This window comes from Phalangium opilio, unplaced genomic scaffold (genome assembly GCF_054372755.1).
Source record: "Phalangium opilio isolate 3A_F unplaced genomic scaffold, DU_Popi_V2 ptg000209l_1, whole genome shotgun sequence".
Lineage (NCBI taxonomy): Eukaryota > Metazoa > Arthropoda > Arachnida > Opiliones > Phalangiidae > Phalangium > Phalangium opilio.
The window spans coordinates 22649160-22669391 of NW_028324217.1; the positions used below are offsets into that span (position 1 = coordinate 22649160).

The 20232-nt window shown below is 37.0% G+C and overlaps 2 protein-coding genes and 1 long non-coding RNA gene across 4 annotated transcripts; 1 reads left to right on the plus strand and 2 right to left on the minus strand.

The window, feature by feature from the left end:
• The first annotated feature begins 270 nt into the window (after nt 1-270).
• Nucleotides 271-7497, plus strand: LOC149621325 (E3 ubiquitin-protein ligase UHRF1-like). The gene is made up of 11 exons (XM_089854204.1): nt 271-467; nt 547-747; nt 1429-1646; nt 1904-2107; nt 2591-2724; nt 2798-3294; nt 4511-4617; nt 5303-5465; nt 5535-5672; nt 5765-5995; nt 7207-7497. The coding sequence occupies exons 1-11, from the start codon at nt 300-302 to the stop codon at nt 7435-7437; spliced, it is 2292 nt and encodes a 763-aa protein (XP_089710330.1). The 5' UTR covers nt 271-299; the 3' UTR covers nt 7438-7497.
• On the minus strand, nt 3260-7059 carry LOC149621326 (uncharacterized). The gene is made up of 4 exons (XR_016375207.1): nt 6880-7059; nt 4269-6800; nt 3911-4184; nt 3260-3851 (listed from the first exon to the last, which is right to left on the minus strand). It is a non-coding gene; the product is annotated as an uncharacterized LOC149621326 (long non-coding RNA).
• A 2107-nt stretch (nt 7498-9604) lies between the features above and the next one.
• On the minus strand, nt 9605-12351 carry LOC149621327 (uncharacterized). 2 transcript variants are annotated; one of them, XM_089854214.1, is made up of 4 exons: nt 11559-12351; nt 11309-11469; nt 11068-11233; nt 9605-10999 (listed from the first exon to the last, which is right to left on the minus strand). In XM_089854214.1, exon 4 carries the CDS (start codon nt 10945-10947, stop codon nt 10414-10416), a length of 534 nt encoding a protein of 177 aa, XP_089710340.1. In that variant the 5' UTR covers nt 10948-10999; nt 11068-11233; nt 11309-11469; nt 11559-12351; the 3' UTR covers nt 9605-10413. The 2 variants fall into 2 exon arrangements, with proteins under 2 accessions (XP_089710340.1, XP_089710341.1); XM_089854215.1 differs by lacking the exon at nt 11559-12351 and having other exon boundaries at nt 11309-11491.
• Between the last annotated feature and the right edge of the window lie 7881 nt (nt 12352-20232).

Below are 20232 nucleotides of genomic sequence, written 5' to 3' on the forward strand. Positions count from 1 at the left end.
TGCGAAGCTGCGGCTTTAATGCTATTTTGGACTACAGACTGTTGCTAAGGTTGCTTTTATAGTTTGCACGTTATTAGAGTTGGCCGTGGCTCTCCTTTTAAAAAGGCGGGAAATTCCCCTAGCGCTACCGGCGATTTGAATTCCGGGGCGCGGCCCTGGTGGGTTAGAAAAGGCGGGAAATTCCATAACTGCAACTGTTGTAGCCTAGGGCGAAGCGCACGGCGGTCGGTGGCAGTTGCGAAACACACGCGAAGTAACCCGCACTCCGACACTCGCGGCTTGGACTTGGTTCATTTAACATGCGGGTTAAAGTCTCCTACGCTGATGGCTCGGTTTCGGGCAAAATATTTAAGATTAATTCGAGTGATTTTTCTAAAACAAAAACGGTTCTTACATTCAGGAACGATGTATCACAAACTATAGATATTCCTATAAATAGGTTTGTTTTAATCTTTCAAGGGAAAGTGGTAAGTTGCGCTTTTTCCGTTGTTGTCCTGGTATTCATCTACCTTTTTTTATTAATTAAATTAATATGAATGAAAACAGCTTACCGATAAGCACACCGATGAATGTGGTACCATCGAAGACGCCTTTCTGTATCATTATGGGATTGAAGAAAGGCATACGTTGCAAGTTTTCGTAAAGGTTAATGTCGATGCTGAAGTCAGATGTAAAAAGGGAAGTAGTTCTGTAACTGGAACTGACAATGAAACCGCCATTAATGAAGAAGCCACTACAAACGACATTGTACGTAACGTTACAACTTTTTACATTTTGGGCAGTAATGGAACCAACCACGTATCATAACTGAAATTTAATCATACTTAGTTCATGAAGGGGCAATATGTAACAACATTGCATTTAGACAAGTTGCAGTTGCCAAAATTAATTGAGTATTTTCTAGAAGCGCCCCAATTCTTGACTTAACATTATTTGTTGTAATTAGTAGGGTTTAATGTTAGGAATACCATTTCTAAGATTTTGTCGCGTTTCTCACAAAGATGGCATCAAGTACGCTGGGGGAAATTGCGTGGGTCTCAAACTAATTGATTGGACCAGTTTTTAAAAAAGTGGAGGTTACTGGTCCTGGGGGAAACAGTTTATTAATTGCAAATCTGTAGGAAAACTATGGGGGGGGGAACTAGATCAAAATTTTTGATCCCAAGAACTAGTTTAAAAAATATTCTTAATTCCAAGACTGGCATCAATTCTTAAAGATTCCATTATAGAGTAGATTGTAAGCAGCGCCCCCTTTTAGAGAACTTTACATTATTTGTTGTTGTAAATAGTCACGGGCTTAAAGCAAAGCGCGGGCCACGTGGTTCCCCTACAACAAGTTGACTTTCCTTGTCGCGTTTCAGTACATTTTGCGCTCAAAGATGGCATCAAGTCTTTAACACATCTTTATTTATTTTTTTTGCTTTGAAGGAAGAGATTAGTAACTCGCCAACTCTTGAACCAGCAACCAGTCTGTACTTTAATGTTGGTGAACTCGTTGATGCAAAAAACTTCCAGGAGGAGTTTAAAGGGGCTTGGCTTGAGGCCAAAATTGTCAGAATTGCTCGACAAGCCGAGGAAGCCCATCAACCTTCAACCTCAAACAGTACAGGAGACTCACTGATTTACTCCGTTGAGTTTGAACTGGAGTGAGTATATTCAGAAGCTATAGGGAGCTGCCAGAGAGGTGTGGCTTAAAATGGCTCCTCCCCTTTCCACCAAAATGGCGGCAAGCTTCTCAGAGTGAAAGGCTAGTGGGGGGGGGGAAGGCTCCTGATTGGCAAAGTGAGGGTCTGACGCTTAGTAGGGGAGATTTGCACCCCTTTGCCTACTCCATATTCATGGCCATTTCTCGAAATTAATGCCAACCCCCTTTTTTTTTGGTTTCGTTTGGTTTTGTTTCTAGCAAAACCAAGGCTGATCTCCCATTAAGAAGTATTCGCCCAAGAGCTCGACGAAAGGTGCCATTTGACAAAGTGACGCCTGGCTTGAAGGTTATGGTGAATTATAACGATGATGCTCCAACTAAAATTGGATATTATTACGATATGATCGTCAACCGTAAAAGCGCAAGGAGACTGAAATTTGTCTTTGGAACCCTCTTGCTTGGGTATTTTGTTTTTTTCTCGTTTATCATAATTATTGGCAGGTTTGCTTTAATCAACGAACACCCAATTTCTTGTCAACCCCAGTTTCCCCCCCCCCCCCGATATTTTCTCTAAAATTCCTAGTTTCATATTTTAAACCAATTGCGCGTTTAAGCTGAGCTTCAAAGGCTCAATATGAATTTTGTAATTATAGCTAAGAGTTAATTAGCAACTGCTGATTGAGCTAATTATTTTAATCCACCGTTAACGCACGCGCTAGAGTAAAAGAGGATGTTAAAGTTTTTAATTTCACTTATTTCTCATCTTAATCGCTTCTGAAACTCCTAAAATAATGGTTTGATCCTTTCATTCTCGACCAAGTCCCATCAAATCCTATCTTTCCTTGAAAGAAAAACAAAACTTAACAATACTTAATTTATGTTAAGACTCGAAAAAAGATTTAAAAAGGTTTCAGTTCCTTGAATCGTATTTTTATTTCCCAACAGAGTTGACGACACTGCGCTAAGGGACTGCAAAATTCATCTAGTGGATGAAATGTATATTATAGAAGAAAATGTCCTCTTGGCAGATAGAGACGCGGCCTTAAATGAACTGATGCTTAACGGCTCTAGTCTAAAAAGTACAATTTGTTTGTTTGTCAGCCAATTTTAGTATATCGCTTAAATTGTTCACTTTATCCTTCCTTCCTACAGGACTTAAAAAACCCGAATGTGACTATTGCGACGATAAACCGGATGTTAAGTGCCGCGAATGTTCGTGTTCACTGTGTGGTGGTAAAGAAGCACCTGAGCAACAAATCCAGTGCGATCGCTGTTTGAAATTCTTTCACCTCTGGTGTTTGAAACCGAAACTGGATTCGGTACCAGAGGACGATTATTACTGCCGAGATTGCAAAATTGTCAGACCCGGACAAAAAGGGAAAAATAAAAAAAATTCGAGAGTGTCCATCGGACCATCCACTCGTGATTGGGGTAAAGGCATGGCTTGCGCCGGAAGCACCAAAGAATGCACGATTGTGCCCATGGATCATTTTGGACCCATACCGGGAATAGTAGTAGGAATGTCCTGGCAGTACAGGAATCTAGCCGCTGGATCTGGCGTTCATCGTCCACCAGTTGCTGGAATACACGGACGGGAAGAGGACGGCGCCTTTTCGATAGTGCTCTCTGGAGGCTATGAAGACGATCTTGTTAGTATTCGTAGAGTCCCGATTTTCGATGTACGCTCGATCTATCTTGGAAAAAAGTGATGCTAAGATCTGGCTTGTCGAAAAAAATAGGACGCCTGATGGAGTCGCTTAATTCCAGTGAGAGTGGAAAATGGGTTTCTGACTTTAGAATTATAAAGATCGTTTCATGATGTGTTGGCTCAAATGCAACGCCTAGTCTTAAAATAATGTTGATCGATCATAACGTATTTAGATTGCTCTCAAAATAATGGCCCATTTTTCAAGTGCAGCGTAGATCGAAATTCCGTGTAGAAATTTCAAGCGAAGCTTTATTGCATTGCGCTTCTAATGCATTGTTCCCTAAGGATAGAGCTCGGCAATATCTATCCATTATCCACGTTATTTTATCTTTATCCATACTCGAAAATTATCCACAGAACTTATGTGTTAAATCGTATTATAATCCACAACTTAGTTTATAAATAATCGGGTTGTCCACCACTTTGTGGATAATGGATAGAAAATGCCGAGCTCTATCTAAAGATGGATTTTCAAAAGCGTGTGTTGAGGGCAAAAATCTAGCGAGTGCAAGGAAATTTTAAAAATTATCGCGAAAATTCAAATAAATTTATCCTACCCGGTCGATTTTATCCTCAGCAAGAACCAGCGCTTTCGTCTCGCAGCAAGAGGTCCCGGGTTCGAGCCCGGACTGTGGCACCGGGTGAAAATCTGGGTACAAATGATTTCCTTCTGCGTAGAGTTTGCAAGTTCTCCCCGCTTGTTAAAAGGAGTTTTCCTCCGCGGTCTAACCTAGTTTCTCCTTTCCATCAAAACTGGCCGAGGTTAACGGTAATAGTTAGTATACTGGGCGCTGTAGGTTAGCTGTGGCATAGGGGCTAGCCACCACCCCTCTATGCAATGTAAACAAGCCACAGGCTTAGTGTGTAAATCCCTTCATAGAGAAAGCCTAGATTATTATTATTATTAAAACCCACCTTTAGCGTAGTGAGTGTCGCTGCAATGTTCACAAAAGGGCTACTGGTGATTTAAGTCGCAATTTTCTCCCGCATACAGTCCTTTCTACGGGATCACTTCCTCTTGTGTATAAAATGCTCAGCTTGAACTTCATTTATGTGGTTTTTGTTGCGTGTGGGAAACGCCTATTTGATAGAAGCACAACATTTTTGGCCCACATTATCACGGAACGATAGCAATGAACGGATTCGTTTCTTTTTAGGATGAAGGAGACCTATTCTACTACACCGGAAGTGGAGGCCGAAGTTTAGAGGGCAATAAGAGAACGGCGGAACAATCTTGCGATCAAGTTCTAACCAGAGATAACAAGTAAGTATAGAGCTATTTCAATTCGGGGGAAAGAAGAGCTATTAGGCATACAAGCTTATGACATCATAAATATGTTGTCACAATCCTGTTTAAAGATCTGTAGTTCGCGCTGGCGTTAAACACGGGTGAACTGTTTTTATTGCTACTTTTTTTCAGGTCATAACAGTGTCGTTAACATCAAGATAACACCAAATTTTTTTTATAATGCTAGAGACTTAATTTAGAGCTAGTTCGAGAACGACAAGCGAGAATTGACTTTACTCGGTTTTGCAGTCCATCTTCCTATTTACACTTCCTTCTACACTAAGCCTTTGACAGCGCCTCACCAGGCGACGCTTTAGTCTTTACGAGAATCTATGACGGTCCACGTAAATGAATCAATGTTGATTTTTTTTAACCGATTATTTAAACCCAGTGAATCTGATTGGGACTGATTTATTTATCTTTTTAACCACCTTAAATAAAATGAACCTCGAACCGATTAAACAGTAAAATTGTGATATCAGTCATCGGTATACATCATTATTTTATAGTGTATATGAAATGTATTATTTTCATATTCTATCTTGAGAAACTAATTTACAATTAAATGACAGATTTACACGCTATTAGCACTTTATGGTTAACATTAGTTGATAGTCGCCATCATTTAAATAACCATAAAATATTAAATTTACTTTTCTAGAGCGTTAGCCAAAAGTTGCGCAGCGCCGTTAAACGATAAGGAGGGAGCCGAAGCCAAAGACTGGCGGAGAGGGAAACCCATTAGGGTTTTAAGAGGTTTCAAAGGTTTTAAACACTCCAAGTATTGTCCTGAAAAAGGTTATCGATACGATGGCATCTATAAGGTGAAGAAATAACATTAAGACTGATCCTATTTAATGTTCAGGTGTAGCTAACTGAAGTTAACATTGTAGGTCGTCAAATACTGGCCCGAGAAAGGCCGTGCCGGATTTAAAATTTGGCGTTATCTTCTTCAAAGGGACGATCCAACACCAGCCCCATGGACTGAAGAAGGAAAAAAAAGAATTCAAGATCTCGGAATAGAAATGCAGGTAAATTAATTTGGAAGCAACGAAATATTTTGGTTTGAATAGAAATAGTACTAATTTTTTAGCAAAGAGTTTAATTAATATTTCCTCTGTAGATGTTATATGAAGCTTCATTGTCAGAAACCAACGAAGAAAGTAAGGAAAAACCTTCTAGTAAGAATGGGAAAAGGAAGAGATCTCCTCAAGACTCTGTTGCTCCCGAACCGAAGAAAACGAAACCGATTCCTTACGTTATACCCGAAAGTGTAGCGGCCCTGATGTCAAAGGATAGCGTGAATAAAAGGATTTGGGAAGAGTGCAACTTGGTTTGTGAGAAAGGCGAATTAGTAAGTTAATATTTTATTACAATTTGATCACTCATTGCCCCCCATTTAAGCATGGGTGAATACCACTTTTTACTATCGAGACGAATATCGAATACCCAAAAATTTTCTTATCGAATACCGAGACGAATAATGATTTTTTAATGGAATATCGAATAATTAGGCTTAATGAAAATATAGTCTTATCGAATACTCGTCGAATATTAGGCCTATTATTCGCGAATACTTGGCGAATATCAGTACTAAAGGAGGTTGTTAGTAGCCAGTTTTTACAAAATATTTATTCGAAAATGACTATGCTTTTAGTGAAAGTACATTTTTAGGGGTTAATATTTGACTACACACCTTGGTACAAAGATGTACCAAGGCCCTTTGCGAAATTGGTTGTCGAATATTTATCGAATAGTAAAAATGGGTTCAAACGAATACCGAGACAGTTATTGGTCTCGATATTCGATCGAATTATTCGTCATAGACGATCACGAGTATTCGCCCACCCTTACTAAGAAAATAGCTTTCCCCCAATCAACTCTTAGTATCTTTAGAATTGTCTCTCTAGAGAGTGGTAAAATGGTGAAATTCCGCTCTAAGCCAATTAGGCACATTCCCTCAGTAGGAGGAGCTATCTTATAATCTTAAGCCACACCCCTTAACTCTTCATTTAAGGCCACCCGGTTTATCCTTTCCATCAAAACTAGCTGAGGTTAATGATTATACCAAAAAATATATAGATATAATAAATAGAAAACTTACTCATTGTTGTTTAAACTTGTTCGCGCTGTGTAATATGAGAAATCGCCCCTTTTTCCTAAAAACTAATTAACCTTTGGATCGCCAACATCGTGTACTATACTTTCTATAAACTCATGACGTCAAGAAGCTCTTACCTGATTGGCTAGTTTCCTCGCGAAGAAGAAATGGACTTGCCCAACAAAATTAGACTAGTTCAAGGACAAAAGATTACTCGCATAGGGAAAAATGAACTCTTCGAGTAGAGTTACTAGCTTTGCCCAGTACTCGCGCGAGTACCCGCGAATTTCTAGGGGGTAAACAAGTTGCAGTCCAAGTCTGAGTACCAGCCCAGGCCTAATAATGACCATTCTCTATTCCCCCCCCCCCGACTCGTTAAAAGACTTATAATTTGCCTTCACGCTTATAGGCTTGCCAGCGAATTGTTTTTGCGAAATTAATATTATTTATTGTTATCATTTCAGAAATTCCTTGAAAAAGTGATAGAACAATTTCAGTGCACTATTTGTGGCATTTTAATGAATAGAGATTCCGTGAGTTTAAAGTGTAGCCACACTTTCTGTTTGAAATGTCTTAAAAAACAACTAAAATCCAAGCAATACGAGTGTTCCCTTTGTAGGACTGTCATTCCGAACGATTTCCGCCCTAGTCCTAATGTAATTTTAACAAAAATTTTAAATACTTTATTTCCTTAAGAAAGGACGAAAAAAATGTTGTAGTGTTTTAAATTGTCTTTAAATTAAAGTTTAATTAAGTTTATTTTAATGCATTTACGTCTCATGGCATATTGCTCCACTGTGGCACTGAATTGAAATTTGAAACTTTTGTTTACACTCCATTAAAACTACTCCACGGAAATATTGCAATTGTAAAAGGCAAACGTTTTCACACGAAAAACCGTTGAAGTTTCTGTCGGTATTTTCCATTTTATTGCAGTGACAACGAAAGTTCCTTAAAAATGGGGACTAGGCAATTCGAGCTTAGTTCCACCTCCAGCGCCACTATGGTATGTTATTTTACAGAATAAAAGCTGTTTAAGCCCCTCCTCCTGGTAAAATTTTAGCACTAGTAGAAGTTAGCGTGACGTTGCATGTCGTATTACTGCCAAGTCCTTGTTGCCTTAAATGTATCTCTGTCTCCTTTACTACTGGTCCATAGTGGCAAGCTATATTTCCGTGGAGTAGTTTAAATGGAGTAAAACGTAAGTTTAATTAAATTGCCTTAAACACAAGTGTACAGTCTACATACAAGAAGGGATTTCTCACCGATTTGTCGAAATTTTTGGGAACAGACAGGAGGGAGGGGAGGCCGCCATCTTCTTGGTGCCAGGGAGAGTAGTGACTGTCCGCTGACAGCTTGTATAAATTTCGCCAAGGTTTAGCGTTTAACAAACAATAAAAAACACAAATTTCCAGATGAAATGAAACACATTTGCGATATACTTAATATACTTTTGAATGGGTGATATCAATATTACTCGGAAATGTATTTTGGTAGGATTATATTTTATGTGCCTAACCTAACCATAGCTGGTTTCTGACTAATTAGACCATGAGGACTCGGGAATGTGAAAAAAATAGTAAAAAAATTCTATAGCATATCCCTCTACGCAAATTGGTCAAACTGTTTTTTTAAAGTTTAAAATTGCATATATTTACCGCCATTGTGGGTTAAGACTAAAGTAGAAAAGAAAGCGAACGTGCCTAAGAGTGCCTAAATGGTCGAAAATCACTAAAAACCTAGTTTCCTCACAGACGTTTTAACCAAGGAGACCAACGGGAAGTAAAATACAGTTAATTGTAATTAAGTGATTTACATTTTACCAATTTAACCTTTTTACCATTGAAAACAAGTAATTGTTCAAAATTAAACGATTTACATTGACGGCCAAATGACCTCGCAATTCTATACTTTAGTCGGATTAGACCTACTTAACTCTCACCAAAATTCTGTTTTGTCCCGGACTGATGGTTTTAGTTAATCGAATATAAACAAGCAGTATCAATCAAAAACATCCCTTTTACCTTTCGAAATTATTTTTCCACAATATTTTACTAAAATCGCCCTTAGGGACCCGCGTACTTGGGGGAAATTAGCGACAGAAGGCGCTGATGCTGCGTAAAAAAATATGTACTTTAGTCAGCTTGGCAGCTTTGAGTCTGTTTCACTAATTAAGAATAAATTAACTCAAATAACCGATTAATAACGGCTAATCATGATGGGAAACGTCGTATACAACATCTAGAATAGTTATTCAACGTCTTTTTAGAGATTTCGCAACCTTAGGCACCCTCAAGAAGATTGTTTTTCCACTTTATACGCTTTCATTTTAATTATCAAGGTCTCCTAACGCGAAACAAATTTCAAAATAATTGTAATTAATCTAATTAATAAGATAAACTTGGATTTCTATCCTTTGGCAACCTCAAAACCACGAAAACCAAAATTTCCTCACGCGTATTCTTTTACTTATCCACATACACACAACTGCCCCGAAGTACGTCAGTGACTGGTTCCCCGCCACAAATCAATCCCATAACACTCGTGGTAAATTGACGAATTTCGCGGAGGAACCTTTTTCGTCCCGTTACAGAACTAAAAGTACTAAACATCATTATATATGTGGAATAAGCTACCGCCAACAATTAAAAAAACATGAAATATAAATAATTTTAAACACAATCTCAAAACTTTTTTAGACAACGCGACTACTCGAATCTTTTTAAATGGATCTTAAATTTAATTACTTAACTATATTTGAAATTAATTTAATCGGACCCTTTTGTAAATAAGAATTTTTTTTCTTAAAAGGATATCCAAATAAAGCAAGCATTTATTTATTTATTGCAGACGCTCAAAATTTGAATAAAAGAAATTTAGTTTATTTTCAGGGTCTGGATGCAACATATACATACATATTATTCTGGTTTACTGTATTCTTATTCTGATTTATTGTGTTTTTACACTGTTTTTATGCTCTTATAGTTTTTTTTATGCTGTTTTGTGTTTTATGCTGGCTTATTGTATTTTTAATTTTTTATGCTCATTTATTATGTTATATTGAGTTTTCATGCTGTTTATGTTTATTTTATGCTGTTTTATTTTTTATTCAGGTTTTTTATGCTGTTTTATTTTTTATTCAGGTTTTTTATGCTGTTTTATTTTTTATTCAGGTTTTTTATGCTGTTTTATTTTTTATTCAGGTTTTTTATGCTGATTTATTGTGTTTTTACGCCGTTTAATTTTATTTTTGAGTGTCACTATTCTCACCCCCCCCCAGGTAGAAATAGGCGGAAGCCTATTCCTACCCTAGGTGAAAATAGCGTAGAGGCTATATCCACCCTACCACGTGACTAAGAATTGAGGTAAGGGCTGCGGTTAGGTGAAAATAGCTTGGCTGCTATTTTCACCGCCCAGTGAAGTCTACCCCGGGTGAACATAGAATAACCCACGAAATTTCAAAATCAAAACATTTCCATGAATACTAAAATCAATTGGTTGAATTTTATTTAAATTAAATATAAATTAATTAATATTAAATATAAAAAAGAATAAGACAATCAGTGTTAAAAATTTTAAAAATGAATCATTTAAAATTTCAATAGGCAACTTATTTAAATTAAATATAAATTAATTAATATTAAATATAAAAAAAAATAAGACTATCATTGTTAAAAATTGTAAAAACGAATCAACAACTGAGTAGAAGTAACTTTATCTTTGGGATTAATTTTTCCGACATCATTGCCTGACAAAGCTTGCTTCTTATTCTTATCCGATTCGACAATAGTTTTTTCAATCATCGATGTCAATTCCATGTCCCACGCTTCGTGATTAGTCGTCTCAGTGGGTGTAGCTTTAAAAACCTTAGAGTTCACCGCGAGAGCCGTAGTAGCGCTTGATAAGTGTTGCTGAAGTGGATTTGGAGTTAAGTGACACGTTTGATTCTGCAGTGCATCTTTGAAGGCCAGAGACGTTTGTCCCTCTTTAGGAATCTTCGGGACAGTTTTTCCAATTTTCTTCTTTGCAACAATCGGCATTGTTTTGGCTTTAAAAAGTGAAACATGGTAAATTTCAGTCATATCTTCATCAATAGGGACACTGTTCTTGGATGAGAAGAAATCTGCATTGGAGGAAAGTGCAGCCGCAGCCTGCGATACTGTTTCTTCGATTGCATAAAGTTTTTGAAAATATGGCTTCCTCATAGGTTGGCCGTGAAACAGTTTGGGTTTAGGATCATTTACCTCCACTTCCAATCTAAGTCGTTTTTTAAAACAGGGTTATATAATATAAGATATTAAACAAGGCTTTCAAAATTTAATTACTGTGGATTTTGATGGTTTTCTTTAAGTTAATGGAGTTCGATGATGTATGGTTCCAGTATATTTGCTGGTTATTATCGATTTTCTAAAGTATGCTCATGGCATTACAATGTTCACGAACAGACTGTAAGAGTGATTGGCTAACCGTGTTCATAAGTGGTTTTATTACCTAATGTTAATCGATAATAATAATAATTAATAAGTCCCCGTATGAGTTTATTAGAGTTTAATCATAAGAGCGTACTAATAGTTGCCGTTGCAGCTGTGTAAATTTAAGTTCTGTGGCATATAAATTAGTCAGTTGAGATTTAAGGTTTTGGTTTTCTAATTTTAATAAAGAGTGCGCTTTTGCTATATCTTTGTTAAGAGCCAGCGCATGCTTCAGTTTGGCTCGAGTTTTAGCGGCTAAATCAGTTGCACATTGAAAGGAATTATTTTAAATTAACACTAGGAATTTTAAGATGATTGCGTGCCTTGGTTATTAGGATACATACCTATTTGGCTTGAATCTTGACTTTTATGACCATTCCTTTTAAATGAAGTACTTCGATTGATGACCACTCCGAATTTCGATTTCGACTTTGAACGTCCATCCATGATGATACAAGGATGAAAACCTTCCCTAAGTTTTAAATTAACTCCGGTGTTCTCTTGAGATAAATCGTTTTAGCAGACGACGTTGCGCTGCATTCCAAACCACTCCTTCCACCAGAGAGAATTTAGAAGGGGAGTGGAAGGCCCCCCTTTGACCCTATTAAAGGTGATGACGCCCAAACAAGATGTCGCGTTGAGCTTTTTGGGGTAGGCGAGTTTCCGGTCACGTGTTCTAAAATCTCTCCGTTACAAACGCATCATACCGGAAATCGACCTGCCTAGATAACGTTTAGCAGACGACGTTGCGCTGCATTCCAAACCACTCCTTCCACTCCCCTTCTAAATTCTCTCTGCTTCCACTCCCCTTCTAAATTCTCTCTGCTTCCACTCCCCTTCTACATTCTCTCTGCTTCCACTCCCCTTCTAAATTCTCTCTGGCCGCATGGCGTTACGCGGGAGGTCGCGTGGTAGGGGGGGGGGTGAGAATAGGGTATAAGCTATTTTCACCCGGGAGGGGGTGAGAATAGCGCGTAGGCTATTTCCACCCGGGGGTGAGAATAGACACTCTCTTTTTGCTTATGTCCAGTATTTTTATTTTTCCCGCGAGGGTTTCCAGCACTGGTAGCCAGGCGGCGCTAGTATCGACTTGTCTACTTTTTACTATAGGGAGCATAGAGATACATAGAGTCACTGTTGAATTCCCGCAATTGAGGCCGATTGTTGCTGACGTCACAGCATTTATGTATTTTACGTCATATGGGGAAAAAAGGCCATGCGACACTCTGCGGCGGCGGCGGTAACTAAAATATATTTTTTTAATTTAATGCTGGAATATGATTGGTTAACTTATTTAAGTCATGCGCACCAGCGTCACGAACGAAAAATGCCGAGAGTGTTAAAAAAATACAGTTTAATTATACGGTAGGGGCCTAGGGCATTATTATTTACTTTTTCAAGTAAATTAAATTATTAATGTTCAAGATAAAAGAATATAAATGGTAAGCAACTTTAATAGATTTTCTCCTTAAAGAGAGAGAGAGAAATATATAATTTATTATAAAGCAAAATCAACTCTTTTCAAGTTAGGGCTACTGCCCTTGTCAAAGGCTTAACTACTTGGTAAATTGGTAAGGTAGGTTTTTCCTTAGAGTTTCTCTATTAATTTCGTTGTAAATGTTTTTAGTGGTTTTTGTGTTGACGAAAAGTAAAATAAATAGTATCAATTCGTTTTATCAAAGCGTTGAGATGATACCATCATGCTGGGAGCTTATAGCCCAGGACTTTTAGGGTTTGACCTAGAACATTTGAACATAAAGATGAAAATTGGTACATGTGTTGTTTTTGACCCTACAAAAAATATACTAAAAGTCCCCTGCTGTAGAGCGCGAGCTTTCGCCGCCATCTTGGAAAATGGCCGCCGGGAATGCCAGCTACAATGTATTCCACGTTCTTCTTCAAAAATTATGAAAATTGGTACACTTTATGATTGTAACCACATGAACATCATGGCCAAATTTTACAGCTCTGTCTTCAATAGTTGGTCGCCATATTGGAAAATGGCCGCCGTAAATGCTAGGTACAGTATATTTCACCATGTTGTTGGAAAATTATGAAAATTGATAGGTATTACGATCAGAGCTGTGTGAACCACATAGTAAAATATTGAAGCCATTAATCAGATAGTTTGGCCGCCATGTTGGAAAATGGCCGCCATCAATGTCATATAGATACAGAATATGGTTCAAAAATTATTAAAATTGGTAATAAATATGTTGTAGACCGTCTTAACATCATACTTGAATATTGAAGACGTGCTACTGATACTTTGGGCGCCATCTTCGAAAATGACTGCTGGAAATGCTAAATATATTTCAAATATATAAATCTGTTTGAAATTCCTTTTTTGAATGGATGATTTTCATTAACGTAATAAACCACAAACAATGGATATCTTGAAGTCGAAATTATCGACACCATCTTTAAAAATGGCCACATGAAAATCATTGCCCTAAATTCTGAAAGAAAGAAAAGTTATTCTAAGCTGTTATTCTCAACATGTTGATTAGAGAATATGATGGGGTTTATACATTCTAGTGTTGTTTAAGATTAGAATTTAGACAAATCTCTAGCATTTCATACATATTCATCATCATCCTGAAGATTTTTCATAATAATTGCATGTCAGAACCCTTGATTAGGCGCTACACCTAGCTGGGGGCCATATCAGCGCCCCTCCCCATCATATTCCAAATTTAACCTGCGGAACCGCCGTCATGGCACACGGTATCGGCCAGTGGGACCGACAAACGCCTCTTGAGCAGGTGACAGAAGCTGGACACCGTCAGCGGCGAGCCCAGTCAGGAGGTGGTCGGTGACAGGGAAGGATTAAGGCAGCAGAAGACTCGAGGGGACGGAGGAGTTCTCTCCATGCACAACAGTGCCATACGGCAAAAACCAATAGTGTATCCGCGTCCCCTAGAGGGTTGCCAATAGCGGAGGCGAGCCATGGAAACACCTGGGCGGGGGCGAAACGGCCCAGCAAAACCTTCACGGAATGAGGCATGGAACGGTCTGAACCAAGGGCGAAGCCAAGGAACTCCCGAACCGTCACACCGAACTCGGGCCCCCTCCGCCACGATAAGTCCTTTGAGTTAAAAAGGTTAAGAGAACACTTCTTTCATTTACGTGCTGTAACTGGGTGTGGTTATGATAAGGCGTGGTTTAAAGTAATGACAGATAATCAACATCTTACAAATTTGTTGCGCTTTTTTAATGACCATATTGCATCTAGGGAAGCCATAGCTGCTGCCGAAGAGAGATTTTTTTTCGCTTTTTTTAGGGTGATAATTGACACGTCACGCTTCAACTATGTAGATATTACACTTATAATGGAACCGTTGCCACATATACTGTTAAGTCCTCATTTGATCTCGCTGAGCTTCATCCAACAACCGACACCGCAAAACTACATTTTTTCCGAGCGTATCTTCAAGTCCAAAATAGCTAGGAAACATCTTGTATAAAGAACTGTGAATGTAGACGATCTGGATTAGCTTCAGGGTTGTTTGATTTAAATCAGTTTGATTTAAATCATGATTTAAATCAAGCGATTTTTTTAAAAAAATCATTTGATTAAAATCAAGAATATATTTTTATTTTTAAAAAATGTTTTCTAAGATTCCAAGAAGTAGTTTAAGAAACTCGAGAAGAAACTTAACTAGAAGAGACCTTAAATTAAAAATAATCATGGTTTTGGTATATTTTAATCTATGTTTTTCCCAGAACTCCAGTTTGTCTTGCTGGAAAGGCTAGGAAATGAAATAGCAGTCAAGCTAGTCTTTTTATGCAAGCATTTGAATAGTAATAATATCCAATAGCTACTTAAATGTCATGATTATTTTGCTTTTGGTTAATTTTGACTCAAAAGTTTTCATGTTGGTAATTTACTATCTATTAGTTCAATAAAAATCAAAAAAATCAAATAAATCAATTAAAATAAAAAAAAATTGATTTAAATAAAAAAAAATCGATTTTTTTGATTTTTTTGAAAAAATTAAAAAAATCAACAACCCTGATTAGCTTGCTGAGCAATGTGTGGTCATTGTTAAGGTATTAGCCGTAATAAAAAATCTTCAGGATGACGAGAAATAGGAACGAAATGTTAAAAATGTGTCTTAAATCTAATCATTAACGACACTAGAATGTATATACCCCATATAAAACGGTTTTTTCTAACCAAAATTCGAGTAATATGGCTTTCCTTTTCTTTTTTCCAGATTTTAGGATAGTAATATTTCAGGGACCATTTTTGAAGATGGGTCAATAATTTAGACTCGAAAATAGTTATTTTTATGGCGTTTTATACGTTCATAAAAATCATCTACTCAATAAAAAATATCGAAAAAATTTATATATCGGTAATATATTTGGCACTTCGAGCAGTCATTTTCGAAGATGGCGCCCAAACTATCAGGAGCACGTCTTCAATATTCAAGTATGATGTTTAGACGGTCTTCAACATAATAATTACCAATTTTCATAATTTTTGAACCATATTCTTTGTCTAAATGGCATTGATGGCGGCCATTTTCCAACATGGCGGCCAAACTATCTGACTAATGGCTTCAATATTTTACTATGAGATTGACACAGCTCTGATTATAATACCTATCAATTTTCATAATTTTCCAACAAAATGGTGAAACATACTGTACCCAGGGCCTGAAATAAGCACAGGACACTGGACATTGTCCACTAAAATTTTAAAATGTCCTATAATTTTTTCAAAAACTACGGGGGTCACTGGACGTTTTGACCAATAAATTTTCCGAAGTTTTGATAGTTTGACTATGAAGATACGACACTATTTTTGCACACTCCAGTGGACGATGTCCTATAATTTTTCCAGTCAAAGGGGGGATCACTGGACACATGTCCTATAAGAATTTTTTCTTATTTCCGGCCCTGACTGTACCTAGCATTCACGGCGGCCATTTTACAATATGGCGACCAAACTATTGAACACAGAGTTGTAAACTTTTGCCATGATGTTCATGTGGTTCCAATCATGATGTGTACCAATTTTCATCAGTTTTGAAGAAGAACGTGGAATACATTGTAGCTGTAATTCCCGGCGGCCATTTTCCAAGATGGCGGCGAAAGCTCGCGCTCTACAGCAGGGGACTTTTAGTATATTTTTTGTTGGGTCGAAAACAACACATGTACCAATTTTCATCTTTATGTTCAAATGTTCTAGGTCAAGCCCTTTTTTGGCCTATCTGTCCTGGCCTATTAGTTACATCATCAACCGATGACAACATCGATAAATCAGTATCAATGAGCTACTCCAAAACACCGATACCCTCAGAATTCCCATTTCAAATAGTATTAACAAAGCTGGTCTTTTTAAATATTCTTAAAGGTATTTACTTCTTGGCAACAACAATTTCGTGGTTAAAGAAAGACAATAATCTGGGATTTATAAGACGTTATTGGGAGATATTGGGTCGTGATTGCGATGTAATGTGTCTTTGTGTTAAATTTTTAAACTCTTTATTCAATCGTTTTGTACACTTTTCAACTGGATTCATTAAATCTTTTAATTAAAAAAAACGAAGTAATTGTGTCATCATTAACTAATTGTCCTCTACCGTTAATCTCACTATCGTTAGCCTTGATAAACTGGTCTTAATTTTCCAGATTGTGACATTCTTCAGAGTTTGTTCTTTTTACCAGTAGTGTTGTGTTTTCTTATTGATTTATTTACCGAAATTCTACATTTTAATAAACCTATTATAGGAATGAGTTAAGAGTATTTAGGCCTACCAAAGTTGTTTTAAGAGTATTAGTTGATTATTCTCGATGAGCACTACTCTATCAGAATATTCTTTGTGATTAAATGACTGAGTCCAAAGATTCTTGTCCGAAGCAGCATGACAGCGAGTCATTTAACATATATTATCAGAGTATTTTTATCAAAATAAGTGTTTTAATCTAGTGTTTATACAACTACTTGGTAATTGTCTGGATTGGTAAAAATTGTTAGAGTATACTAGTATAGATGATAAAGGTACTCAATATTAGTTTCTATCTAAACATTTGTGTCAAGTTTTATATTGTTCCTTTAACATTTGGCCAAATAAAATTCATCATTCAATTTATTTTATCATACTAATTTTACATATGTATGTAAGCTTTTGTGTGTGTCTGTTTTATTGCAAGCCGTTAAATTAACTCAGAGACTCTTATTATTCACTTTTACTATTCAGTCTACACAAGTCTCAAGTAGACTTTCTGTGCCAATGCAAAACAAGTAAATAACCACAAACAGTGGTTTATGGTAGGCCTCACATAGTTATTGTTCCTAGTAAAAATTACACAAATCCAATATGAATACCACTTATTAGGTACTAAGTTCACCGCTTATATGGTAGCGAGTCATTTACAGTATAGTCGTTTCTATAAAAGTAGTAATAAGAGTAAAATATCGATACCTGTGTGACATGAAATTAGCCCTCAGACTTGTAAGAGTCGAAATAAAAAAATTATATAATTATTTTATGTATATCACCGTACATTAAGAAACCTCATGCTCGCAAAGTGTAATTATTTATGATTCTACTTCACCTGTCTGTATATGTGCCAGATTCCGGCTTTTATTTAATTGAAATTTACATAAATAAATAGAAAACGCTTTTACATCTTAGTAAAACCTAACTTTCTTAACATAATTTGTCTTTTTTTATGCCTTCTCTTTTAAAAATACAGAAAATGCAACATAAATAAATAGCAAATGCTTTTATATCTTAATAAAACCTAACTTTCTTAACATAATTGGTCTATTTTTATGCCTTCTCTTTTAAAAATACAGAAAACGCAACATAAATTTACCGCCTTTTTGGAATTATTTTGATTTTTAGTTCCTCCGTCCGCCGCTAGGTGGCCAACGTCTTGTTTTTCCCCATAGCATATAAAATGGGTAAATAGCGTAAAATCGGCATCCAAAAAGCGCGTGTTTCTCTTCCGATAAGTGTGTCTAGGTTATTAATAGTATTCTAATGTCTATGACATTAAACGACGCGTTTTTAATAGACAATATTCGGCGACATGTCACGTTTCACCGCGGTTTTGAAGCAGACGAGCTAAGACGGCTTTGTTTGGTCATAGCCTCCTGGATCACGCGACTCGCGGACGCAGGCTGCTCGCGCTCAGAGCCGGAAATTAGAAAAATGTCTAATAGGACAGTCTGGGAAATAGCACACTTCCTCTGATCCAAAACCAGTTTATTAATTGCTTGAACTAGTTTTTTTATTCAAAAAGTGGGGGTTATTGGTCCTCGGGACCAGTTTATTAATTGCAATTCTATAGGGGAACAAAGGCTGGGACCACTCCGGAGACCAAAACAGTTTATTATTTCGGACACTAGGAGGGGGGGGGGGTCACTGGTCCCAAGAACTAGTTTAAAAATTATCCTTTTTTCCCAGACTGTTATAGCGGAGCCTCCGGGATGAGCTAGGCCCATGCATGTCAAATTGTATGTGGGGAAATATCCAGTTTGTTAGGAAAAATATTTTCACCATAGATGGCACTTATTTTTCCGTTGTGACAGGGGTCTTCCTTAAATTATCGTTGATATTTTAGGGGTCAGTCATAAAATTTTTATGATAGAGAAAAGTTTCATCCTAAAATTAACGTAAATGTTTTTGGGGCTATTCACTTTTTACTGAATCTTTTGGTTAGATGGTATTGATGACAACAAAATAAATTATTTCAATTAAAATAATTTAGTAAGAGTTATAAAAACGTATACTTACAATCTGCGACCTTGGCCCAAATACTTAAGCAGTCCAAAACTAGTTTATTAATTGCTCGGGCCAGTTTATTTATTCCAAAACCTGGGGTCAGTGGTCCCAGGGACCACTTTATTAATTATCGTTTTTGGAAAAAATAGGCGGTGGGACCAGTTTACAAATTTGGGGTTCCTTATTAGAATTTTTCTATCTTAACATATTTTTTACCAATTCTACTCCTAGGTAGTTAGTACTCCTTGGCTACAACTTCCCTACCAAAGCAGGCTTGGAAATAAGGTTTATTTCTGAACTAGTCCTTCGGACCAGTGACCCCTGATGTCTTAAATATGAAACTGGTCCCGGGACCAGTGACCCTTCCCCTATTTATTTTTCTACTGGTCCCAGGACTTGTGGTTGTTCTCTCTTCTAAAAAAATCTCTCTCAGCTTAGGGTTGTATACACAACTGGACTCATGGAGTCGAAATTTATGTTAAAATGAAAATAATTGAAGAGGTCCCCATATCAATTTTTAATAAAAGTAGGAATTAATAAACTAGTCATTGGGACCAGTGACCCACACGTTTTGAATAAAAAAAGTGGTCCAAGCTATTAATAAACTGGTTTTTGACCTGTAAACCTGTCTTATTTCCTAGCCTGTACCAAAGTTTTGTAGTCTATTGAGCAGGCTAGGAAATAAGACAGGTTTACAGGTCAAAAACCAGTTTATTAATAGCTTGGACCACTTTTTTTATTCAAAACGCGAGGGTCACTGGTCCCAATGACTAGTTTAATAGTTCCTACCTTTATTAAAAATTGATATGGGGACCTCTTTAATTATTTTCATTTTAACATAAATTTCGACTCCAGGAGTCCAGTTGTGTATACAACCCTAAGCCGAGAGAGATTTTTTTAGAAGAGAGAACGACCACAAGTCCTGGGACCACTGACCAGTAGAAAAATAAATTGGAGAAGGGTCACTGGTCCCGGGACCAGTTTCATAATTATGACATCAGGGGTCACTGGTCCGGAGGACTAGTTCAGAAATAAACCTTATTTCCAAGCCTGCTATTGAGTGGCTGTGGCCTTTGGAAAACGTTAAAGCTGTCTGCTAGAGGTTCTCTTTTTTCGCGTTTGTACTTTTTTGTGAATTCCTTTGCTACGGTAACGGTTCATCCTTTAATAATAGTTTATTGATTATCAAAAAGAGTATCCATGTACAAGAAAAGCGCTTAATAAAAGTGGAAGCTTTTTCTCCCAAAGACCAAAAAAACATAAAAAACAGAAC

What these genes read in the sequence shown, in the direction of transcription:
- LOC149621325 (XM_089854204.1), top strand. Translation starts at nt 300, where the DNA reads ATGCGGGTTAAAGTCTCCTACGCTGATGGCTCGGTTTCGGGCAAAATA. An exon ending in TTTGGAACCCTCTTGCTTGG is followed by an intron (nt 2,108 to 2,590) that starts GTATTTTGTTTT and finishes ATTTCCCAACAG; the next exon opens with AGTTGACGACACTGCGCTAA. An exon ending in GTTCTAACCAGAGATAACAA is followed by an intron (nt 4,618 to 5,302) that starts GTAAGTATAGAG and finishes TTACTTTTCTAG; the next exon opens with AGCGTTAGCCAAAAGTTGCG.
- LOC149621327 (XM_089854214.1), bottom strand. Translation starts at nt 10,947, where the DNA reads ATGAGGAAGCCATATTTTCAAAAACTTTATGCAATCGAAGAAACAGTA.